Below are 27,317 nucleotides of genomic sequence, written 5' to 3'. Positions count from 1 at the left end.
TTTTTTTTTTCTGATCACTGCAAAAACACCGTAAAATCGCTGCGGCGCTATAAAGATCACTTTTGAGGGGCATGGCGAGTTCATAGAAGATTTTTTTTTTTTGCCACAAGTTAGCGGAAATTGATTTTTTTTTTAGTTTTTTCTTACAAAGTCTCATATTCCACTAACTTGTGACAAAAAATAAAATCTCACATGTACTCACCATACCCCTCACGGAATCCAAATGCATAACATTTTTTAGACATTTATATTCCAGACTTCTTCTCACGCTTTAGGGCCCCTAAAATGCCAGGGCAGTATAAATGCCCCACATGTGACCCCATTTTGGAAAGAAGACACCCCAAAGTATTTCCTGAGGGGCATGGCGAGTTCATGTAAAATTTTATTTTTTGTCACAAGTTAGTGGAATATGAGACTTTGTAAGAAAAAACATTTTCCGCTAACTTGTGGCAAAAAAAAAATATTCTAGGAACTCTCCATGCCCCTCACGGAATACCTTGGGGTGTCTTCTTTCCAAAATGGGGTCACTTGTGGGGTATTTATACTGCCCTGGCATTTTAGGGGACCTGAAACGTGAGAAGTAGTTTGGAATCCAAATGCGTAAAAAATGCCCTGTGAAATCGTAAAGATTCTCATTGGAATTTGGGCCCCTTTGCGCACCTAGGCTGCAAAAAAGTGTCACATGTGGTATCGCCGTACTCAGGAGAAGTAGGGCAATGTGCTTTGGGGTATATTTTTACATATACCCATACTGTGTGTGAGAATTATATCTGTAAATGACAACTTTTTAAATATTTTTATACAAAGTTGTCAATTTACAGAGATATTTCTCTCACCCAGCATGGGTATATGTAAAAATACACCCCAAAACACATTGCCCTACTTCTCCTGAGTACGGCGATACCACATGTGTGACACTTTTTTGCAGCCTAGGTGCGCAAAGGGGCCCAAATTCCAAAGAGTACTTTTAGGATTTCACAGGGCATTTTTTACGCATTTGGATTCCAAACTACTTCTCACGCTTTAGGTCCCCTAAAATGCCAGGGAAGTATAACTACCCCACAAGTGACCCCATTTTGGAAAGCAGACACTCCAAGGTATTCCGTGAGGGGTATGGTGAGTTCATGTAAAATTTTATTTTTTGTCACAAGTTAGTGGAATATGAGACTTTGTAAGAAAAAAAAAAAGAAAAAAAAGAAATAAATCATTTTCCGCTAACTTGTGCCAAAAAATAAAAACTTCCATGAACTCACTGTGCCCATCAGCGAATACCTTAGGGTGTCTACTTTCTGAAACGGGGTCATTTGTGGGGTGTTTCTACTGTCTGGGCATTGTAGAACCTCAGGAAACATGACAGGTGCTCAGAAAGTCAGAGCTGCTTCAAAATGCGGAAATTCACATTTTTGTACCATAGTTTGTAAACGCTATAACTTTTGCGCAAACCAATAAATATACACTTATTGCATTTTTTTTTTATCAAAGACATGTAGAAAAATAAATTTAGAGAAAAATGTATAGAAATGTAGTTTTGTTTGAAAAATTTTACAACAGAAAGTGAAAAATGTCTTTTTTTTGCAAAAATTTCGGTCAATTTCGATTAATAATAAAAAAAAGTGAAAATGTCAGGAGCAATGAAATACCACCAAATAAATTAGTTGAGAAGAAAAGGAGGTAAAATTCATTTGGGTGGTAAGTTGTATGACCGAGCAATAAACCGTGAAAGTAGTGTAGTGCAGAATTGTAAAAAGTGGTCTGGTTATTAAGGGGGTTTAAGCTAGGGGAGCTGAGTTGGTTAAAAGGCCAGTGTGTGCTCTTCCAAATTTTGGATTTCTTTTGGATATTTTTCTATCTATCTATCCATCTATCTAATCCAACCAAGGATAACATCTGCATGGAGTTTGTATGTTCTCCCCATTTTTGTGTGGGTTTCCTCCCACAGTGAGTGATGATAATTTCTTTAAAGTGCTGTGGAATATGTCAGCGCTATATAAGTGAGTAAAAAAAATAAATCTGTCCATCTGACATTGCACATAGAGAAGAGGATATTGAAGGGAAGTAAAAGAAGCTCTGTGAGCTTGTGCATCCTGTAATACAAGACTTCATTAAGGGACATTACCAAGAAACTGAAACTGATTTGCAGTGGTAGGCTAATAACTTTAGATACTGTAGGTGTGGATCCTACCTCTGGGACCTGCAACTATGTCTAGAATAGGGACCCCAAAGGGAAAGGGAATGAGGATGCATTGCGTAAACCATCCTCCATTCACTCTTATGGGAAAATGGCCGAGCGTGTTTGCCTGGCTCGTTTCAGAAACTCCTATGGAAGCGAATGGAGAGCACAATCCACATGCAGTGTATGTTCTTTTTCACTTTGGGGGCCACGTTCTAGAGATAGGTGCAGGTTCCAAAGGTGGGACCCACACTTAGCTGACATTGGGGGTATATTCTAGTGATATGCCACTAATGTGTGAGATGGGCCAACCCCTTTAAATTCACAGATGATCGTGTGCCCTGGATAATGGTATGCTTGTCTCAGGTTAGAGGAGGCTTGTGTGGCATTTTTAGCATCTGAATGATAACAGGGATGTTCTCATGCACTGAAAGCAAAGATATTTCAAATCTTGAGCAAATGAGATACAAAGTATATTAGAAAATTGTAAAAATTTTCATTTTACAGTAATGAAGCATTATTGGCATAAACCAGAAACCCAATTAACAGTGAAATCTAAAGCCCATTTCAATGTGCTTTAAAGATAGACATCTGGCTAGATGAACTTGTAGATCTGTTCATACCTCCAGAGCAACCTGTCTTTATAGATTAACACGTCTTGTTTTTGTCTCCATAGCATAGCTGTCAATCAGATGGCAACTCCATGTATTTTCATGGTATGGAGGGAAGTGAATACAACTTTGCTACAACAAGGGATGTTGATTTATCTACTGAAGACATCCAGGATCAGTGGTCAGAAGAATTTGAGAGTCAGCCTGCTGGGTGAGCATTTCTCTTGCAAAACAAAAATCAACACACACGAACAATGGACACAAAAACTGAGAGATTAAAAAATTACAAATGACCTCACTCCCTGACATTTTTATGGTATATACAGATGTAGCAGGGTTAACATTCGCACTTGGTGAGTTATCACCTCTAGTTAGCGTGTTATGTCTGTGACTATTAACTCTGCTTCATATGTATACTGTAGCTTTAGTGAGTTGAATTTTCTTTCATGGAGTACTTTAACATAAGCATGCAAGGGTGTTTTTTCCTGCCATATATGTTCATTTATGTGATGGATGCTTATTCATGTGATATGATTCATTGTATACCACCAGTATCTAACTGTCACTGGCCAGTTTTCTTTCCTGCCATTCCCCCATTCATTTAACTATTTACATACATATAAACATAAAAGGAGTCTGTCTCCTTCAAAATCAGTTTTAGTAAGTAAGCATGCCGGCCATGCTGTAGGTGCCCTTAAACAAAACCATAGCTTTCTTTTGACAATTTGTTCCTGTGATCCTGAGGTATGCTTTGTATTATTTGTATGCACATAAGGTGGTCAGTGCACTGTGGTCGCTTTGTTCAGTGTACCTGACTTTCCCTTCGTCATCACTACCAGATCTGAAATCTCAGGCACTGTTAAACAAGAGGGAGATACATTAGTTGGTATTACTAGTGGAGCGATTGTGCACCAAATTGCTTAAAAATAAAAAGAAGCATTCCTTAGGATTAGAGGAACGAATTTTCACAAGGAAGCTATGGTTATACACTGCGTGCAGAATTATTAGGCAAATGAGTATTTTGACCACATCATCCTCTTTATGCATGTTGTCTTACTCCAAGCTGTATAGGCTCGAAAGCCTACTACCAATTAAGCATATTAGGTGATGTGCATCTCTGTAATGAGAAGGGGTGTGGTCTAATGACATCAACACCCTATATTAGGTGTGCATAATTATTAGGCAACTTCCTTTCCTTTGGCCAAATGGGTCAAAAGAAGGACTTGACAGGCTCAGAAAAGTCAAAAATAGTGAGATATCTTGCAGAGGGATGCAGCACTCTTAAAATTGCAAAGCTTCTGAAGCGTGATCATCGAACAATCAAGCGTTTCATTTAAAATAGTCAACAGGGTCGCAAGAAGCGTGTGGAAAAACCAAGGCGCAAAATAACTGCCCATGAACCGAGAAAAGTCAAGCGTGCAGCTGCCAAGATGCCACTTGCCACCAGTTTGGCCATATTTCAGAGCTGCAACATCACTGGAGTGCCCAAAAGCACAAGGTGTGCAATACTCAGACATGGCCAAGCTAAGAAAGGCTGAAAGACGACCACCACTGAACAAGACACACAAGCTGAAACGTCAAGACTGGGCCAAGAAATATCTCAAGACTGATTTTTCTAAGGTTTTATGGACTGATAAAATGAGAGTGAGTCTTGATGGGCCAGATGGATGGGCCCGTGGCTGGATTGGTAAAGGGCAGAGAGCTCCAGTCCGACTCAGACGCCAGCAAGGTGGAGGTGGAGTACTGGTTTGGGCTGGTATCATCAAAGATGAGCTTGTGGGGCCTTTTCGGGTTGAGGATGGAGTCAAGCTCAACTCCCAGTCCTACTGCCAGTTTCTGGAAGACACCTTCTTCAAGCAGTGGTACAGGAAGAAGTCTGCATCCTTCAAGAAAAACATGATTTTCATGCAGGACAATGCTCCATCACACGCGTCCAAGTACTCCACAGCGTGGCTGGCAAGAAAGGGTATAAAAGAAGAAAATCTAATGACATGGCCTCCTTGTTCACCTGATCTGAACCCCATTGAGAACCTGTGTTCCATCATCAAATGTGAGATTTACAAGGAGGGAAAACAGTACACCTCTCTGAACAGTGTCTGGGAGGCTGTGGTTGCTGCTGCACGCAATGTTGATGGTGAACAGATCAAAACACTGACAGAATCCATGGCAGGCTTTTGAGTGTCCTTGCAAAGAAAGGTGGCTATATTGGTCACTGATTTGTTTTTGTTTTGTTTTTGAATGTCAGAAATGTATATTTGTGAATGTTGAGATGTTATATTGGTTTCACTGGTAAAAATAAATAATTGAAATGGGTATATATTTGTTTTTTGTTAAGTTGCCTAATAATTATGCACAGTAATAGTCACCTGCACACACAGATATCCCCCTAAAATAGCTAAAACTAAAAACAAACTAAAAACTACTTCCAAAAATATTCAGCTTTGATATTAATGAGTTTTTTGGGTTCATTGAGAACATGGTTGTTGTTCAATAATAAAATTAATCCTCAAAAATACAACTTGCCTAATAATTCTGCACTCCCTGTATATCTGGGCACTTACCCTACCTGGTGGTATGATTACTTTTATAGCCGTTTTGTAGGTGGCAGACTCCTTTTAAAGAAGCTGTTCAACCCCCTGTTCAACACTGGACAGGATACAAGATACAACAGAAATACACAAACCAGTGTCTAGGCCAGAAGCTGGGGATAAAGGTCACCTCCTAACAAATCCCTACCAGCTCTCCCTAGACTTCTGTGCCCACGTTCAAACCCTAGAGGTGGGAATAAACATGCCCCCGTGCCTAAGGCTGAAGATTCCCTAAAATCCCTAAGATGGTGACAGGGGGAAAGAGACAGCTTGCTTCCTCAGACCTGGAGGAGGCAGGCGTCTCTCTAACAGCCTAGACAGAACACACACAAGAAAGCAAAACCAACTTATCTTGTCACAGAGCAGATACAGCAAATCCTTCTTTCCTTCCTTCCTTCCTTCCTTCCACTGAGCAAGATAGAAGCTATAACCCGCACAGGACACTGGGAAGGGGCGTAATTTAAACTCATACAAACGACCCCACCCAGTGCACCTGAAGGGAGGCAGATACAGCTCAACTCCAAAACAAAAAACTACACACGTGCTGCTAACCTGGCAGACCTCCGCACATAACCTGAGCAGGGCATGACACCAAGGCTCCTATGTCATATATCTTTATCACATTACATTATTGCCTATGCATACAAAATGCACTGGCATCTGTTAGGGTATACCTAAGGTTCCCTAACATTAGGCCCAGGCTGTCCATATAAAACAATCAGCCCTAATGACTTCAGTCCCAGGGTAGTGGGCTAGTGGTAAAAGGGTTACCAGTGGAAGAATGGATATTGAAGTGGTTATGGACAGTGGCAATTTGTATTAGGGTGTAAATGACATAAGCTGTGATCGGAAACGGTTAAACAAAATTTCCTTTAAAGATAATGCACATTTATGTGTCAATGAGCAGATAATAGGAATTGTATCTTCTCACATAGTAGACAGTACAATATGAGTGTTTTACCTTAGTGAGAAAACAGTTTTCAAGGGGCAAAATTTCTAATGTTGCCTTTCAAGAAATATTAGCTTTAAGATAAATAAAGCTTAACTAATCAATTACTTCTTTCCAGGAAGCATCATTTTGTATATTGCTCACATGTCATAAATTGCAATCCTGGGTTAGCGTTTGGGTGAATGGAGAGACATCTACTTCCCTTGGAGTAAATGGAGCATATTTATAGCCAGTGAACCAGAAAGAGAGTGTGGCAGTCTTAATTGACTGCCAAGTAAATCAAGCATTTATGTCATCTGTATTCTTTAACAGATTCATTTCCCAGTGGACCTTTCTCTTTTTCCACAATGGGATTTAAATGCCACTTAGAGCTGTGACTCCCAAATTATATAGTAGTGCTGTGCATAGAACAGCCATGGTTGTCATTAACTCAGACTCACATGATATAGAGTAGACAAGTGAAAGCTCACTGAAAGCCACAATAAAACCTGCCACTCTAGGTCAGATGTCAAGGGGGACATTATCTGAGACTGGATGAAAAAGAGGCTGCAATAAATACATAGCACTTCTGTGATTTCCAAAGGAAATTCTTGAGAGGTAGCAGGGGTATCTGCTCACTCTACCTGTAATATGTGCCTAAGGGAGCCTTCTTCAGTTCTTGCCTATACAGTACATGACACCAAAACAAAAGAAACCGTTTAATGCCGAGATAATGCATAAATTAATTCTTAATAATAATGTCTCTCAAAACAATAGGGGCCTTTAAGTAGAGTACAAGTATTGTAATATACTGTGTAACTGTATGCTGTACATTTCAATGGGAAGTAACTCTCTTTGTACTTCGAGAGAACCTGTCACAACAAAATTCAGTCTGCAGGCAGCATGTTATAGAGCAGGAGGAGCTGAGCAGATTGATATACAGGGTGGGCCATTTATATGGATACACCTTAATAAAATGGGAATGGTTGGTGATATTAACTTCCTGTTTGTGGCACATTAGTATATGTGAGGGGGGAAACTTTTCAAGATGGGTGGTGACCATGGCGGCCATTTTGAAGTCGACCATTTTGAATCCAACTTTTGTTTTTTCAATAGGAAGAGGGTCATGTGACACATCAAACTTATTGGGAATTTCACACAAAAAACAATGGTGTGCTTGGTTTTAACGTAACTTTATTCTTTCATGAGTTATTTACAAGTTTCTCTTTGTTTACAGCCATTGACATGTCGCCGAGGTTAACACGTGAGGAGCGGATAGAAATTGTGTTGATGTCTGGTGAACACAGTAACCGGGTCATTGCAGCAGATTTCAATGCAAGACACCCTACGAGACCACCCATCTCCCATGCTACAGTTAGCAAACTGCTTGCTAAGTTTCGTGAAACTGGTTCAGTGTTGGATTTGCCAAAATGTGGACGCATGAAATCTGTCTCTAATGAAGAAACATCAGTGGCTGTCTTAGCTTCATTCAGCAAGAGCCCACAGCGTAGCACTTGCCGCATGTCACTGGAGAGTGGCATTAGTCGAACATCCCTTCGGCGGATATTAGCTACTCACAAATGGCACCCTTACAAACTCCAGCTACTGCAGCATCTCAACGAGGATGACCCAGATCGGCGCACTGAATTTACAGAATAGGCAAAACAAAAATTGGAACAGGACCCTCAGTTTACGCAGAAGATTTTGTTCAGTGATGAGACAAACTTTTATGTGAATGGTGAAGTTAACAAACAAAACCACCGCTATTGGTCTGACACTAACCCACATTGGATAGATCCCTCCAAGACTGTTGGAACAAAAAAATGTATGGTATGGTGTGGTATATGGGGTACAAAGATAGTAGGGCCATTCTTCATCAATGGAAACCTCAAGGCCACTGGATATGCGAAATTGCTACATGATGATGTGTTTCCCTCTTTATGCACTGAAGCTGGCACGTTCCCTGAGTTTTTCCAGCAAGATGGTGCACCACCACATTATGGGTGTCAGGTCCGAGCATTCCTAGATGAACAGTTTCCTGGAAAGTGGATTGGTCGTCGTGGGCCAGTTGAATGGCCCCCAAGGTCTCCCGATCTGACCCCCTTAGACATTTATCTTTGGGGTCATCTGAAGGCAATTGTCTATGCTGTGAAGATACGAGATGTGCAGCACCTGAAACTACTGGTACTGGAAGCCTATGCTAGCATTTCTCCTGCTGTGTTGCTATCAGTGTGTGAAGAGTGGGAGAAGAGGGTTGCATTGACAATCCAACACAATGGGCAGCACATTGAACACATTTTATAAGTGGTCATAAACTTGTAAATAACTCATGAAAGAATAAAGTTACGTTAAAACCAAGCACAGCATTGTTTTTCTTGTGAAATTCCCAATAAGTTTGATGTGTCACATGACCCTCTTCCTATTGAAAAAACAAAAGTTGGATTCAAAATGGCCAACTTCAAAATGGCTGCCATGTTCACCACCCATCTTGAAAAGTTTCCCCCCTCACATATACTAATGTGCCACAAACAGGAAGTTAATATCTTCAACCATTCCCATTTTATTAAGGTGTATCCATATAAATGGCCCACCCTGTATATTTTAATTAAAGATTCAGTAAAACTTTTATTTTATACATTTATATCTGTGCTCGTTCTGAACTTAAGACCACCCTTTTGTATGGCAGTGACGGACAGCTAGCTATATATACAGAATTTACACAGACAATGCTGTCAATCACTAATAACAACTCCCACGAGAACAATGAAGTCAGAAATACCAGAGATATAAATGTTTTACTGAATCTTTTCCCACAAAACTATATATCAATCCTTCTGCTCTATAGCCTGCAGACTGCACTGCATTTTGGGGTGACAAGTCCTCTTTCAGTAGTGTGTAGCAACAGTAATGTAATGTCCAGAGTGGCATTTTGAAACAATTATCCTAATTAGAGATGAGCGAATCAAAGCTGATGAAGTCGAATTCGTTCCGAATTTCAGGAAAAATTAGATTCTGAACGAATGCGAATTTCCTTGCACTTCGTGGTAACGAACCGCAATTTTTCCTAACATGGCGGCTAGCCGGCTACAATGGCGGCTAAAATGGCGGCTACACGTGTTAAGATATGGGGCAAGGAACTCTGGGAAGGCGGGATGACCCATAATGCCATGCATACAGCCAATCAGCAGCCAGCCAGCCCGGTGATGTCACAGCCCTATAAATACGGCGGCCATCTTAGAGTCTGCCATTCACTATCGTACTTTGTTTAGGGACATACGTGTATGCAGCTGCTAGGGAGAGTGAAAGAAATACTAATTGTAAAAAAAAAAAGGAATGAAGCGATTTACTAGTGCAGGGAAAGGATAGTGAGAGGAATCATTTCACAGGCAGGGAGAGACATGTGCAGATGCTAGGGAAAATCCTAATTGTAAAAAAAAAGATTTACAAGTGCAGAGAAACATTACTTGGGGGATCCATATAGTCTCATAATAGAGCTCTGTAATTCCAGCAATTAGTTATTGAGGTGCAAGTGCTATGTTAAAGTCTTTAGTGGCTTTTATCTGTGGAAAAAGATAAATATATACGCAGGCCACTTTTGCTGTTAACTGTGCTGATATCATTTAGTGGCCTATTTCAATACAATACGAGAAATATTAACGCAGATCACTTTTGTTGTTATTTGCGCTAAAAGCGTTTATTGCCATATTTCTAAAGAAAAAGAGAAAAATAGACTAAGTTCATATTTGCTGTTATTTGCGCTAAAAGCATTTCTTGTCGTATTTCACTACAATACGAGAAAAATAGACGCAGTTCACATTTGGTGTTATTTGCGCTAAAAGCGTTTATTACCATATTTCACTACAATACGAGAAAAATAGACACAGTTCACATTTGGTGTTATTTGCGGTAAGAGCGTTTATTGCCATATTTCTAGAGAAAAATAGACTAAGTTCATATTTGCTATTTGCCCTAAAAGCGTTTATTGTCATATTTCACTACAATATGAGAAAAATAGACGCAGTTCAGATTTGGTGTTATTTGCACTAAAAGCTTTTCTTGTCATTTTTCACTACAATAGGAGAAAAATAGACACAGCTCACATTTGGTGTTATTTGCACTGAAAGTGTTTCTTGTCATATTTCACTACAATATGAGAAAAATAGACTAAGTTCATATTTGCTGTTATTTGCGCTAAAAGCTTTTCTTGTAATATTTCACTACAATACAAGAAAAATAGATGCAGTTCACATTTGGTGTTATTTGTGCTAAAAGTTTCTTGTCATATTTCACTACAATACGAGAAAAATAGACGCAGTTCACATTTGGTGTTATATGCACTAAAAGCGCTTATTGCCCTATTTCTAGAGAAAAAGAGAAAAATAGATTTAGTTCATATTTGGTGTTATTTGCCCTAAAAGCACTTATTGTCATATTTCACTACAATACGAGAAAAATAGATGCAGTTCATATTTGTTGTTATTTGCGCTGAAAGCGTTTCTTGTCATATTTTACCACAATATGAGAAAAATAGACGCAGTTCACATTTGGGGTTATTTGCACTGAAAGTGTTTCTTGTCATATTTCACTACAATATGAGAAAAATAGACTAAGTTCATATTTGCTGTTATTTGCGCTAAAAGCTTTTCTTGTAATATTTCACTACAATACGAGAAAAATAGATGCAGTTCACATTTGGTGTTATTTGCGCTAAAAGAGTTTCTTGTCATATTTCACTACAATACGAGAAAAATAGACGCAGTTCACATTTGGTGTTATTTGCGCTAAAAGAGTTTCTTGTCATATTTCACTACAATACGAGAAAAATAGACGCAGTTCACATTTGGTGTTATATGCACTAAAAGCGCTTATTGCCCTAGTTCTAGAGAAAAAGAGAAAAATAGATTTAGTTCATATTTGGTGTTATTTGCCCTAAAAGCACTTATTGTCATATTTCACTACAATACGAGAAAAATAGACGCAGTTGATATTTGTTGTTATTTGCGCTGAAAGCGTTTCTTGTCATATTTTACCACAATATGAGAAAAATAGACGCAGTTCACATTTGGGGTTATTTGCACTGAAAGTGTTTCTTGTCATATTTCGCTATCATACGAGAAAAATAGACAAAGTTAATATTTGCTGTTATTTGCCCTAAAAGCATTTATTGTCATATTTCACTACAATATGAGAAAAAAAGACGCAGTTCACATTTGGTGGTATTTGCACTAAAAGCATTTATTGCCATATTTCACTATAATACGAGAAAAATAGTTCACATTTGGTGTTATTTGTGCTAAAAGCATTTATTGCCATATTTCTAGAGAAAAATAGACTTAGTTCATTTTTGGTGTTATTTGCACTAAAAGCTTTTCTTGTCATATTTCACTACAATAGGAGAAAAATAGACACAGTTCACATTTGGTGTTATTTGCGCTGAAAGCGTTTCTTGTCATATTTTGCTACAATATGAAAAAAATAGATGCAGTTCACATTTGGGGTTATTTGCGCTGAAAGCGTTTCTTGTCATATTTCACTACAATGCGAGAAAAATAGACGCAGTTCACATTTGGTGTTTGCACTAAAAGCTTTTCTTGTCATATTTCTAGAGAAAAATATTCGCAGTTCACTTTTTATGTTATTTACTTAGAAATCGTTTAGTGGCCTGTTTAATCCAATACGAGAAATATAGACGCAGTTCACTTTTGCTGTTATTTACGCTGAAATCATTTTGTTGCCAATTTCAAATCCTTTAGTTGCCTATCTCAGTAAAAAAAGAAATATATATTTGGCGCTTTTAGAGGTGCTTTTAATTTAGATCAGCTAGAGGTATGTACGACAGAGAAGTGCCAGGCTCTGCACAGGGGAGTGTTAGAGGCGTAAATGATTCTGGTGCAGGCACAGGTTGTAGCAGGGTAAGGGGTCGTGGCAGCAGGGGTTTCTTCCCAGGGCCTCAGGTCCACATGTCAGCTAGCGGTCGTGTCTTGACCAGCAACTCAGCGGTTCTTGATTAGTTGACTGGATCTTCGATTTTGTCGCAAGTGACAGCAGCACCAGCAGCCTGAGTCTAGAGTCGCTGTTGAGCAGCTTTCTTCACCCGCATAGTGAAGAAACTACTCAGCAGCAGCAGCAGCAGGTAGACCTAGAGCAGGACGTGAACCAGCAGGTGGTGGCATATTTTGACAGCACCCTGCCAGCTGTCATAGAAGATCCGCTGGACTACTGGGCAGCCAGACTGGCCGCAACTGGCCGAGTTTGCCCTGGAAAAGCTGTCCAGCCCGGCCAGTAGTGTGGCATCAGACCGGGTGTTTAGTGCGGCGGGGGCCATAGTTTCCCCAAGAAGAACTCGCCTGTCCACCCAAAATGTGTAGAGACTTACTTTTGTCATGATGAATCAGGCGTGGATCAGCCAGAATTTCCACCCACCAATGCCTGATGCATCAGATTATATCATCCATATCCACACTATTTCACCATGCCACTCTGTGGTATCATGCTGCTGCTGCTGTTTCTTCCATGTCCACACTATGTCACTATGCCACTCTGTGGCCTCCTGATGCTGCCATCTCCACACTATGTCACCGTGCCACTTTGTGGCCTATTGATGCTGCTATGTCCACACTTTGTCACCTTGCCTGTCACACACACACACAGGGAGTTGGGGAAGTGACCACTGAGCTCAACCTGCACCCCTGTTCCTGCCTACTTGCCTCACAAGTCCTAGTGACAAGGGACAATTAGTCGACAAACCCTCAACTAGGATAAGTGCAGGGAAGAGAGACGAAACACACAACAGAACAGTCGTACGAACTGAGTCTATAACCAAGAGAGCAGCAAGGTACCAGAGGAGCAAGCAGAGGCTCGTCAGGAGGAAGCCGAAGTCAGAACCAGGAGGGAACGCCAAGACCAAGGGATGAGACGGATGGGAAGTATAACACGAGCAGGAGAACAACAAACCAGGTAAGTAATCGCAGGCAGATTGCCTGTTTAAATATGGCGCCAGTGGAGTCATGACTACTGAGTTCCAATCCAGCCAAATGCCGAGTGAGCAGTGAGCAGTGGTTACTACGGGAACGGGCGACGTGGGGGGCACTGATGACGCGAGTGCGCCCCCGCTGTCCCCGCCTCCTGGAACCCCATACAGAGCGCACCGTGACAGTACCCCCCCTTTTACGCGGGGCCACCGTACCCAAGGCCCCAGGCGACAGTTTCTCAGAATGTTCGACATTAAATTTTTTAACAAGTCTAGAGGCATGAACATCCTTAGCTGGTACCCAGGACCTTTCCTCCGGTCCTTAGCCTTTCCAGTGCACCAGGTATTGTAAAGAGTTACGGACTCTCCTGACATCCAGTATCTTGGAAACCACAAACTACGGAATCATTAACCAGTATCGGTGGCGGAGCGGACTGTGAAGGAACAACAGGTGCAACATGTCTTTTAAGCAGAGATTTGTGGAAGACGTCATGAATGTGGAAAGACTCGGGCAGTTTCAACCTAAAAGATACTGGGTTAATTATCTCCGTAATCTCGTATGGACCTATAAAGCGAGGTGCAAACTTTTTGGAGGCCACCTTAAGAGGCAAATTTTTTGAAGATGGCCACACCTTCTCCCCAACCTAAAAAATCCATACCTTTTAGAACGTTTCTTATTAGCTTTAATTTTAATACTGTTTTGAGCTTTTTCTAAGTTCGACTGAACAAATTAAGAATCAAGGGGAGGGAGTATTGATTCTTAATCGTAATCTTATTTAAATCCTGATAATCGATACAAGGTCTGAGGCGTCCATCTTTCTTTTTGACAAAGAAAAATCCCGCCCCCATAGGAGATACAGAAGGCCTAATGTGCCCCTTACTGAGACTCTCCTTAACATAATCCTCCATGGCTTTGCGTTCAGGCCTAGAAAGATTATAGATGCGTCCCTTGGGAAACCTGGCACCCTCTACCAATTCAATGGCGCAATCGTAAGACCTATGGGGTGGTAGACTCTCGGGGTCTGATGAGGAGAACACATCCATATATTTCTTAATGAGTAGAGGCAATGTATCGGATTGTGCTGAGACCCCAGCTTGCACCACAGACAAGCACGAGTTGCATTTAACCCCCATTTTACCAGTTCACCCTTGGTCCAGTCAATAATGGGATTATGTAACTGGAGCCAAGGCATCCCCAGTACTACCTCTACTGGTAAGTTTTCAAGAACTAACAAGGAGCATATTTCGGAATTACACACCCCCACAGTCAAGAATATGTCAGAGGTGAAATACTTCATGGTACCACTCACCAGGGGGTGGAATCGATCGCCATGATGTGGATGGGAGTGGGTAGTGTCAAAATCGAAATGCCCAACCCTAGTGCAAATTTATGATCAATAAAGTTGGCAGCAGAACCAGAGTCGATAAAAGCATTACCAGAACATTTGTTATTACCCATGGAGATAGTAATAGGTACTAATACCTTATTCTTGACCACGTTTGGATATAACTGGTTCTTAGGCTCCCCCGTCTTGGTCGATTTACTGGAGGAAGGCTTCCTGGAGCACTGGTTAATCCAATGTCTGAGTCTCCACAATAGAAACAAGCCCCATGTCGGCGACGCTGATCTCTGAGTCATCCCGACCTGCATGGGTTCCTCAGAAGAGATATCGGCTCTGCTCATAGGACAGACCTCTGGCTGGACCGTCTCCTGGAGAAAAAGCAAATGTTTCTGCCGTCTCTCCCTAACACGTCTGTCAAGTCGAACAGCGAGTGTCATAGTCTCCTCCAATGTCTCAGGAAGCTGATAGTTTACTAATAGGTCTTTAAGATTCTCGGACAACCCTGACCTGAACTGGCTTTTAAGGGCTGGTTCATTCCAGCCAGAGGGAACACACCATTTTGAACTGGGTGCAATACTCTTCTGCAGGTTGATCTCTCTGAACCAGAGCTTTAAGAGCGGTTTCAGCTACCATGGCCCTGTCAGGTTCATCATACAAGGTTCCCAAGACCTGAAAGAACCCCTCGATGGATCTGAGACAACTAGCATCGGAAGGCAAGGAAAAAGCCCAATCCTGGGGATCCCTCTGTAGTCGGGAGATAATTATGCCTACTCGTTGACTCTCAGAGCTGGATGACAAGTGGCGTAACCTGAATTAAAGCTTACAGTTCTCTTTGAAGGACAGAAACTTTTTACGGTCACCAGAAAATGGTTCCGGAAGCTTTATCTGGGGCTCCATAAGATGACTAGGTGAATGTGGAGTGGAGGCACTCTGTCCTGTCGCGTGTAAACTGAGTTTCTCCCCCAATTCCTGAACCATCTGAGTCAAATTAGATACATGCTCTGTCAGGGTAACTAAAGGATTCATGGTAACAGTGGTAATTTAGGCCTGTTATTCTGTCACACACACAGGGAGTGGAGGAAGTGACCACTGAGCTCAACCTGCACCCCTGTCCCTGCCTACTTGCCTCGCAAGTCCTAGTGACAAGGGACAACTGGTCGACAAACCCTCAACTAGGATAAGTGCACGGAAGACAGACGAAACACACAACAGAGCAGTCGTACTAACCGAGTCTATAACCAAGAGAGCAGCAAGGTACCAGAGGAGCAAGCAGAGAATCGTCAGGAGGAAGCCGAAGTCCGAACCAGGAGGGAACGCCAAGACCAAGGGATGAGACGGACGGGAAGTATAACACGAGCAAGAGAACAACAAACCAGGTAAGTAATAACAGGAAGGACCTCAATAACAGGCAATCTGTGGCCGGCAGATTGCCTGTTTAAATAGGGCAAAAGTGAAGTCATGTGACGTGGCCAGCGCCACATGACTCCTGAGTTCCAATGCAGCCAAGCGCTGAGTGAGCAGCTCGGCGCTCAGACCTATTGTGGTTACCACGGGAAAGGGGCGATGCCGGGCACGCTGATGACGTGAGCCCGCCCCGGCCGTCCCCGCCTCCTGGAACCTCGCACAGAGCTCTCCGTGACATTGCCACTCTGTGGTATCATGCTGCTGCTGTTGCTGCCATCTCCACACTATGTCACCTTGCCACTTTGTGGCCTCCTGATGCTGCCATGTCCACACTATGTCACCTTGTCACTATGTGGTATCATGCTGCTGTTGCGGCCATTTCCACACTATGTCACCTTGCCACTCTGTGGCCTCCTGATGCAGCCATGTCCACACTATGTCACCATGCCACTCTGTGGTATCATGCTGCTGCTGTTGCTGCCATCTCCACACTATGTCACCTTGCCACTCTGTGGCCTAATCATACTGCTGCTGTCATCTCCACTTTGTCATTGTGCCACTCTGTGGCCTCCTGATGCTGCCGCCACCTGCAGACCCTTTCATTGTGCCACTTGGTGGTCTCCTCATGCTGCTTCCACCTCACCACTATGTCATAGGGCCACTCTGTGGACTCATGCTGTTACCACCCTCTATCAGTTTTTGTGGGTTATTGTTCTGACGGATCAGAGGAAGAGCAAAATAATCAATGACTTCAACACAAACTTACTGTTGACACTTAGAAACATAGAATGTGTCGGCAGATAAGAACCATTTGGCCCATCTAGTCTGCCCAATATACTGAATACTATGAATAGCCCCTGGCCCTATCTTATATAAAGGATGGCCTTATGCCTATTCCATGCATGCTTAAACTACTTCACTGTATTTGCAGCTACCACTTCTGCAGGAAGGCTATTCCATGCATGCACTACTCTGTCAGTAAAGTAATACTTCCTGATATTACTTTTAAACCTTTGCCCCTCTAATTTAAAACTATGTCCTCTTGTAGCAGTTTTTCTTCTTTTAAATATTCTCTCTTCTTTTACCTTGTTGATTCCCTTTATGTATTTAAAAGTTTCTATCATATCCCCTCTGCCTCGTCTTTCTTCCAAGCTATACATGTTAAGGTCCTTTAATCTTTCCTGGTAAGTTTTATCCTGCAATCCATGTACCAGTTTAGTAGCTCTTTTCTGAACTCTCTCCATAGTATCAATATCCTTCTGGAGATATGGTCTCCAGTACTGAGCACACTCTGTCGGAGCGAAGCATATTTTTTCGGAAAATTCAGCGAACCGGCCGAATCAAATTTTTTAGTAATTTGCTCATCTCTAATCCTAATCCCTTAATTAAAGGGGTTATTTGATTTGTAGATATTGATGACCTCTTTCATGAGAGGTTATCCAATATGAGATCACATGGGTTCTGACAACATCTGGCACTCCTACAGATTAGATCAGTGGAGGTCCAACACCCAGCAGTCTGTAGCTGCAGAAACAAAACAGTCTAAGGAGCCCAAAGGAGAAGAGGCTCCATCCACCGTGTAGTGTCTATGCTGTTTTCCGACATCTCAGTTCCGTACACAGTGGATGCAGCCTCTTCTGCTTTGGGCTCCTTAGACTACTGGGTGTTGGACCTCCACTGATCTTATATTAATGACCTGTCCTAAAGAATGGGTCATCAATATCTAGAATCCAGAGTTCCCTTTTAATAATATAATAATTAGAAATGCATGTGCATACAGTATTCTATGAACATAAATGCAAAGCTGAATCCCAGATTTCGATTTCCAAACCTTTGTTCATTTGGAAAACCGGGAAATAAAAAAAATATTAGCATTAGTGTCTAGTGACTGTAGTAAAAAAGCACCAAATAAGAAAAAATACAATGTAAACAGCCATTTTACCACTAACTCCCATATTACAACTAGAGATGAGCAAATCTAAGTTGACGAAGTGAAATTTGATCCGAATTTCAGGAAAAATTTGATTCGCACCGAATCCGAATTTCCTCACGCTTTGCGGTAAAGAATCGCATTTTTTTCTAAAATGGCTGCTGCACGTGTTAGGACATGGCGCAAGGAACTCTGGGAGCGAGGGATCACCCACAATGCCATGCATGTAGCCAATCAGCAGCCAGCCAGCCCTGTGATGTCACAGCCCTATAAATAGCCTCAGCCATCTTGGATTCAGCCATTTTCGAATGTGTACTTAGTGCAGGGAGAAACGTCAGCAGGCGCTAGGGACAGTGGTATAAAAGACTTTAAAATTTTATTTTGCTGTATAGTAGTTCAGGGAAAGGATAGGGAGGAATCATTCCACAGTATTGAAGCAGAACAGGGTTCAGCAGGGGACTTTACAGCCTGGGTAATAGGAACAATCCTATTACACCTTGCTGCACTGACTGTGGATCCAAATTGCCATTATACAGCTCTGTAATTCCAGCAAACCATTCTTGTTATTGGGGTGCTGCTGTTTGATACAGCCATTTCCAGGGTTTATTACAAGGAAACATTTCTAGGTCTTATTTGCCCTTTTTGGCGTGTAATATATATTATTTGCCATTCAGCTGGGTAGTTATATGATCTAAAGCCCTTTTTGGCGTGTATTAGTGGCAAAAAAATATATATTATTTGCCTTCAGCGGTGCAGTTATATGTTCTTTTGTGGCGTGTATAAGTGGAAAAAAATATGTGCCTATTTGCCTTCAGCGGTGCTGTTATATGTTCTAAAGTCCTTTTTGGCGTGTATTAGTGTCACAAAAAGATATATTATTTGCCGTTCAGCGGTGCAGTTATATGTTCTAAAGCCTACTAGAGCATACCAGAGAGCCCGTAATAGCAATCACACTGAACTTTTACATCCAAAAAAAGATTAAGCTGGGACAAATCAAATACGCCTAATAGCCACCTTTGACAGAGCAGCGAAGGAGGTGAGAAGGGTTATCTAAGTACTGGAGGATCCTACAACTTGATCCAGACATCAAAGGTGTGATCTCGGAGACCCCCCAAATAGCCTATCGCAGAGGTCATAGTCTGTGTGATTGGTTGGTACACAGCCACTTCAACGAGGCTACTGATAGGACAGGGTTGTGGCTCTGGTCTGTGGCCGGGTGCTTTCACGAGCAATGTCACTGGTAAAAATTATAGACGTTTTTATTATCAGACATTTCATTAATTGCCATACAAAAGGAGTCATCTACAAGGCAACATGTGTATGTGGTCTTGAATGTTTAGGTAAAGCGATCCGTGAATTTCGTAGGCGGATTGGCGAACACCTGGGTGACATGCGACATGGAAGGGATACTCCTTTGGTCAAACATATTGAAGTGAATCATAATGGCTACTACTCTAGAATGAGGTTCTTGGGATAGAGGCAGGACACCTTACCAGGTTATGGACCTAGAACCAGCTGCATTGTGAAGAACCCCGTTTGCGCAATTGACAGGAATTTGCCTATCGAGTTGCGAAGTACTATCATGTGAATTTCGGTGAGTGTATTGAGGAGGCGTATCTGGCTCATTCAGCCTCCTCACACTCCCGCCCAAGAATCCGCCAAACCACAGCATCATGGTGCGAGGCATGTACCTATTATTTGGACGCGCCTTCTTTGTGCTTGATACTGGTCACGTGACCTACTTGGTCATGTGCCCGCTCATGTGATTGCTCAGATGATAGAAGAGGTGGTCTTATAGTAAACCTGCGCAGGCTTAAAACCAGCCAGCACGGACGCTTGGGCTGTCACTGCCACATGCAGGATGGAATGCAGGCTTGCTCCGTGAACATCAACCTCTTCATAGAGAGATAAGTATTAAACAACACAGCGACTGATAATCGCTGATTCTTGATTTCTGAAACTGTTGATTTGTGAGTCCGGTTTGTACTGTGGCTATTGGTCACTTGTTTGCCAATGTTGTTGTACTAGTTCCCTGATGATTTGGATGTGGGTCATTGAAACGCGTCAGGACGTCGTGTGGAGTTGGCATGAGTGTACCCCTGATCTTTTGTTTCCCTGTCAAATGCTGGGCAGTCATCACCACTACACAGGGACAATCAGGGGCATGTAGAGAGGTGGGAATTGGAAGAAGGTATAGGGATACATAGGGGAAAAGACCCAGCATCTGTGTCCCACCAACTTCTCTTCCTCAATACAAATTACTACTACCTATCCCCCTCTCAGTCTTTTATATTTTTTTGTATGCAGGAACACTCTATGCATGCATGTGTTTTGCGTGTATAGGTGGAAAAAAATAAGGGCCTATTTGCCGTTCAGTGGTGCAGCTATATGTTCTAAAGCCCTTTTTGGCGTGTATTAGTGTCAAAAAAATATATATTATTTGCCGTTCAGCAGTGCAGTTATATGTTCTAATGCCCTTTTTGGCATGTATTAGTGGCAAAAAATATATTTGCCCTTCAGAGGTGCAGTTATATGTTCTAAAGCCTTTTGTGGAGTGTATAAGTGGAAAAAAGTAAGAGCCTATTTGCCATTCAGCGGTGCAGTTATATGTTCTAAAGCCCTTTTTGGTGTTTATTAGTGGCAAAAAATATATATTTGCTCTTCAGAGGTGCAGTTATATGTTCTAAAGCCCTTTTTGGCGTGTATTAGTGGCAAAAAAATATATATTATTTGCCATTCAGCGGTGCAGTTATATGTTCTAAAACGCTTTTTGATGTGTATTAGTGGCACAAAAAAAAAATTTGCCTTTGTGTGGTGAAGTGAGAAAATTACAGCCCTTTTTAGCGTGTATTACTGGCAAAAAAATATATATTATTTGTGCTGTCCTAGAATTTATTTCTTCCATTTAAGATAAATTGCTGTATTTGTGTTATCATATGATTACCATGTTATGTAATGCTGCCACCCTGTGGTCATTCTTGTTATAGGTTTCCTGAATGTATTATGTAAATCCCATTGCCTTTGCTCTCTGTCTACTCCTCCCTTTCGGTGACATCATATCCTGTTTGTTCTGGTCCTGTGTCTTTCTTTTCTGCAGCAGACTCAGAGGTGTTGAGAGCATTTAGTTTTGACCTCTAATGTCCTCTATATGTCTTTGCTCAAGGTAAATTCAATAAATTGCCAAAGCATCTCCATTGTATTCTCCTCACTGGATTATCACATGCAACTGGTACTACGACCTAGGGATATTAGTGCGTTCAGCTGTCTACCATTGGTTGTACAGAGATTACCACTCACAACCAGTCACAGATTTTTCTAACGTACATCTGTGGCAGAATAGTCAAAACGAAGCTTAAATCTACACTCTTTGCATGTCTACACGCAGTCTGCAAGCAAGCAAGCCTAGAGCTGTCCGCCATCTTACATGCACGTGGCTTCATAAGCACAGTGAGTAAGCTGAAATCCTTTCTTAAAGAGACAGTACCACTTAAATAGGAATAGCATGTCCACAAGAGGCTCTGTGGATTTCTCGGTCACTGAACATACGGAAACTCACCCTGCTCCCAAAAACTCAGATATACAGGAAGCAGAGTCCATGTTCACTGAAGAACAAACTGTACGATATAAACGTGTTATCAAGCCAACACAAAAGATTAGAGAGATCTTTGAGGCAACCAAAGAAGAGTTCAGTGACAATTTGAATGATTTATGGCAAAGAACTGAACACTATATAACAGCTCTTTCACGCTATAACAATGATGCACCAAAGTTAATCACAATGTTGAATCGTTTAACTAACGCCTATGTTTGCTATCAGCGAATGTCTGCAAAGTACATCACCTTTCTGAACGATTCCGATTTTGATGATGCTTCAGAAGAGTTGAGATAGCGAAAGAATCTACTCCAAGAGAAGGATACCTTAGTACAAGACACTAAGAACAAGGCAGAACTCTGCATCGCACACTTGCAGGAGGTGAGATCTCATCGATTAACTTCAACCAAATATACGCTTTCATCTTCCAAAACCTCTCGTTCCGGAAGATCGGCGTTACATGACAAGCTGATAGAGATCCGGGCAGAAGCAGAGGAAGCTAGTGTAAGAACTTCCTTTGCTAAGAAGGAGGCAGAAGCAGAAGCTCAACTAAAAATTCTCCAAACAAAAAGGGAAGAAGCATCTACCTTAGCTAAACTGAAGGTCTTCGAGCAAGCATTAGGGCAAGGTACCAACCTAGAATACAAATAAAACAGAAAGTCAGTCCTGTGTCCCAACACGGACAATTACTTGCGCTGCTGCTGGTCCCGGAATAGTGTGGTAGGTTTCACACTGGCAAAGTCAAGTCAATAGGTTTTGGAACCGCGCTGCTGGAAACTATGTGTTCCGGTCACAAGTGGATGGTACAAGGGTGTCAGCCCCTCTCCTCAACACCAAAGGATACGATCCTCCTAGATCTCCTCCTCTACAGGATTTAAGGAGATAGGCAAAATAGTGAAGCACCCTTGAGAATCTTATCATAAAAAGGTTTTATTCTACTTACAACAGGTCAGTAGACAAAAGGCATAAAAATACAAAGTGATCTTTACTTTCCTGCCCGACCCGGGTTTCGCTGCCTCGCTTCTTCATCGCCCTTGAAGAAGCGAGGCAGCGAAACCCGGGTCGGGCAGGAAAGTGACGATCACTTTGTATTTTTATGCCTTTTGTCTACTGACCTGTTGTAAGTAGAATAAAACCTTTTTATGATAAGATTCTCAAGGGTGCTTCACTATTTTGCCTATCTCCTTAAATCCTGTAGAGGAGGAGATCTAGGAGGATCGTATCCTTTGGTGTTGAGGAGAGGGGCTGACACCCTTGTACCATCCACTTGTGACCGGAACACATAGTTTCCAGCAGCGCGGTTCCAAAACCTATTGAAGGTACCAACCTAGACTGTTTCATTCCAGGAGAAGTGGAAGACCCAGCTGACCGCACTGCCAGATATGTGCTAAGGCAATCATCGCCTGCTCCTCCTGCTAAATCGCATGTACCAATGCCACTTCTAAATCACCAATAGGGTGAACCCACAGAGCACCAGATATCGTCATCCACCAATGACAAAGTATCCACTCTACCTGCTTTATCCTCTTGCTCAAGGTATGACAACACAACAGGTAAACGTAGAGACTTAAGGAAAACAAACATCCCACTTATTACAACCTCCACTACTAGGAAGGACACTCCCGTCCTTAAAGAAAGGGACCCTAATCGCATGTGCCCTTTCCACAAAATACCTCATCCTTTAAAAGAATGTCATGGGCTCAGGTCACAGACTTTGCAAGAATGCAGAGAGACACTCAAAGAGCTTGGAGTGTGTTACAAATGTTGTGCTTCGTCAAATCATATGGCAAAAGACTGTAAAGCTATTATCAGGTGTGCAGAATGCAGCAGTGACAAGCATGTTTCATTAATGCATCCTACTTTGCCTCCAGACAACACATCTCAATCCGCAACCAACTCCGTCACACTTTATGGCCGGGGGCCACCGGCTCAAGAGCTAGCTACGACTGTCTCCTCTTCCTGTATGGAAATATGTGGCAAGGAGACTGGTTCCAAGTACTGTGCAAAAGTGTGTTTGGTCAACGTCTACCCAGAAGGGCAATCTGAAAAGGCCACCAGAATGTACGCCATTATAGATGAACAAAGCAATAGGTCTCTGGAGAAACCTAAATTCTTTGAGATCTTCGGCATAACGGGAGAAGCAACATCATACACCCTCAACACTTGTTCTGGTCGTGTAGAGACACGTGTATTGGCAGAAGAGCCACTGGATACCTTATCTCCTCCATTAAAGGGAGCGTTCATATACCCTTGCCAACGTTAATCAAATGCGACCAGATACCTGATGAAAGAGAGAAAATTCCTACTCCAGAAGCTGCATACCATCATTCCCACCTGAAACATCTAGCTAGTGAGATTCCTCCTATGGACATGAATGCTGACATCCTACTCTTGCTCGGGAGAGACATTCTGGGAGTCCAGAAAGTGCGGAAACAATGCAACGGTCCTGACAACGTCCCATATGCACAAAGACTCGACTTAGTCTGGGTGATTGTGGGCGATGTATGTATAAATAAGAGACACAAACCATCTCAATTGAACTGCTTCAAAACTTTGTGCTCGCACAATTCACTTTAAGCCATGTGTTAGTCATTATGAGGCAAAGGAAAAGCTTTCTAATCTCTTTAGGCACCAGACCTCATTCCTACCTTTTATGACAATTTAGGAAGATCAGTGTTTTGTAAAACACCAGAAGACAACAGATTGGCCTTGTCCATGTATAACAAAGAGTTTATTAAAATAATGGACAATGGATTCTTCAAAGACTCAACTAAACACTGGGTTGCACCTTCACCTTTCCGTGCTATAAGAGCCAGACTTCCTGAAAACCGGGAACAGGCACTATCCAGATTCATCTCTTTGCAACGTACGTTAAAAAACAAACCCGAAATGAAAAATTCATTTTGTGGCCTTCATGGAAAAGATATTTCACAATGACCATGTAGAGCTGGCTCAACCTTTGCAGGAGCATGAATAATGCTGGTACCTTCCCTCCTTTGGAGTATATCACCCACGGAAACCAAACCAGATAAGAGTGGTATTCGACTCAAGTGCCAAACATAATGGCGTATCTCTGAACTACGTCCTTCTCACCGGTCCAAACCTGACCAATAATCTGGTAGGAGTACTTCTGAGATTCAGAAAGAAGCCAGTGCCATTACTGCAGACATTGAACAAATGTTCAACTGCTTTATCGTACGGCAAGACTATAGAAATTATCTCAGGTTTCTTTGGCACAGAGACAATGACACCAGCAAGGAAATGGTTGAATACCACATGAAGGTGCACATGTTCGGTAACAGTCCTTCACCTGCTGTTGCTACGTATGGCCTACGTAGGGCTGCCTCTGATGGTGAGTCAGAGTTTGGGAAAGATGCCCGAACTTCGTTGAAAAAGACTTCTTCGTGGACGACGCACTCAAATCCTTGCCCACAGCGGAGGAAGCTATAGATCTGCTCAAAAGGACACAAGGTATGCTTTCAAAATCTTGTCTGAGGTTACATAAAATTGCCTCTAACTGTGCTGCTGTAATGAAAGCCTTCCAGCCCAGTAATCATGCCACAGAATTCAGAGACTTGAATATAGGGTAAGACAATCCACCAGTACAGAGAAGTCTGGGTTTGAGGTTACTCCCTTGGGTTTCAAGTTAGTTGTGTACATAAACCATTTACTAAACGGGGAATTCTTTCATTGGTGAACAGCCTATATGATCCCCTGGGATTTGTAGCACCTTTGACTGTACAAGGCAAATTCCCATTAAGACAGCTTTCAGAGTCTATTTCGGACTGGGATGCTCCACTGCCCTCTGAAAAACAGCAAAAGTGGGAGTTTTGGAAGGAATGCCTGCATGCATTAGACAGGAATCACATGCCACGATGCTACACTCCACTGTCCCTTACAACTCAGAGGAAAGAAATCCACATCTTCTCAGATGCGTCTACTGAAGCTATTGCAGCTGTTGCTTATTTGAAGGTAATAGACTGTTGCAATTAGCTCCGAAACCTGAGCACACCTTTCCTAGGTTCGAACTTTGTGGGACGGTACTAGCTGTAGAGATTGCAGACTTTATACAGTGTGAGCTAGATATTGATGAGGATGACATTCAGTTTTACACAGACAGTAAGGTTGTTCTGGGTTATATATACAACCAGTCGAAACCCTTCTATGTCTATGTCAGTAACCGCATTGAAAGGATTAGAAGGTCCTCTGAACCTGAACAGTGGCACTATGTTCCATTTCATCTCAAACCCACGGATTGCGCCACCAGACCAGCATCTGGTAGAGTCTCTGCAAATTCTTCTTGGTTAACAGGCCTGGAGTTTTTGCTGAAACAGAGTAAAGAAACTCCTACTCAAGACGTCTTCAGTCTCCAAGACCCTCATGAAGATTCACCCTGAAGTTAGTACCCTTCTCACCAAGTCTGAAAGGAGGTCTCGCTTGGGCTGTCACCGCTTTGAACGCTTTTCCAGATGGTCAAGGCTTGTTCACAGCATTGCAAGATTAGTCCACATTGTACATTGCTTTCGCGCTGAGAAACATAACACTGAATGTTGCAGTTGGCACGTGTGCCATAAACCTCTCACTGCAGAAGATATTGTCCTAAGTGAGCTGCTTGTGATACGTAACATAGAGCAGAGTGCCTTTCACATAGAACTGAAATGTATACATGACAAGCAAGATATTCCAAAAAGCAGCTCCATTGTCAACTTGAAACCAGGAATTGACGATCACAGCATGCTGAGGGTTGGTGGTCGCCTAAACAAGGCTAAGTTAGAGATTTCAGAAAGGAATCCCCTCATTATTCCTGCCAATCACCATGTTACTACACTGCTGATACGGCATTATCATGAAAGAATCAAGCACCAAGACAGACATTTCACTGAGGGTGCTTTCAGAGCCGCAGGTCTTTGGATAGTGGGAGCAAAAAGACAGGTTGCTCATATAATTCACCATTGCATTAAATGTCGCAAGGCAAGGGGAAAACTGCAACATTAACAAATGTCTGATTTCCCACTTGATAGGACAAGCTCCGAACCACAGTTTACTTATGTTGGTATGGTGTCACTGCACATAGGATCAGAGGTGGTCATGCAGACAGCAAACGATGGGCAGTGTTGTTTATATGCTTAACTGTACATGCTATATACATTGAAGTAATAGAATCCATGAACGCTTATAGTTTCAGCAATGCTTTAAGACAATTTCTCGCCATCAGAGGACCAGTAAAGCAAATGAGATTTGACTGTGGAACCAACTTCATAGGCACCTGACGAGAATTGCAAATCAAATCTAAGCCAAAGCCAGTTCAAGACTACTTGGCCAACAATGGTTGTACATGGATCTTTAACCCCCCCCCCCCCATGCCTCTCATATGAGCAGTTCATGGGAAAGGATGATAGGCATCACCCGCAAAATATTGGACTGTATGCTAATGGCCTTAAACTTCACAAGGCTCACCCATGAGACTTTGACCACCTGCCTTGCATAATAAAAATTCTAAAAATAAGTTATCTACAGAGTGCTGTTGTTTCTCCTTTATTACATCATATGGACATTTATGTTTTGCATATAGTGTGAATTCCTAGGATTTCAGACAGGAAGTGTGCTGTCCCAGCATTTATTTCTTCCATTTAAGATAAATTGCTGTATTTGTGTTATCATATGATTACCATGTTATGTGATGCTGCCACCCTGTGGTCATTCTCGTTATAGGTTTCCTGAATGTACAGTCGTGGCCAAAAGTTTTGAGAATTACAAAAATATTGGAATTGGAAAAGTTGC

The 27,317-nt window shown here is 42.0% G+C and overlaps 1 protein-coding gene across 2 annotated transcripts in view; it reads left to right on the top strand.

Annotated features, from left to right (window-relative positions):
* The window catches only part of RELN (reelin), an 841,105-nt gene that overhangs the window by 485,808 nt on the left and 327,980 nt on the right, over positions 1-27,317 (top strand). For both annotated transcript variants that reach the window (XM_040412563.1, XM_040412554.1), the window contains exon 11: positions 2,847-2,992. In XM_040412563.1, the coding sequence (XP_040268497.1) occupies positions 2,847-2,992 (146 nt within the window). The remainder of the gene's footprint in view (positions 1-2,846; positions 2,993-27,317) is intronic.

This window comes from Bufo bufo, chromosome 1, assembly GCF_905171765.1.
Source record: "Bufo bufo chromosome 1, aBufBuf1.1, whole genome shotgun sequence".
NCBI classification, from domain to species: Eukaryota; Metazoa; Chordata; class Amphibia; order Anura; family Bufonidae; genus Bufo; species Bufo bufo.
Note: the sequence above shows the minus strand (reverse complement) of the source record. Positions and strands in the feature narration are given on the sequence as shown.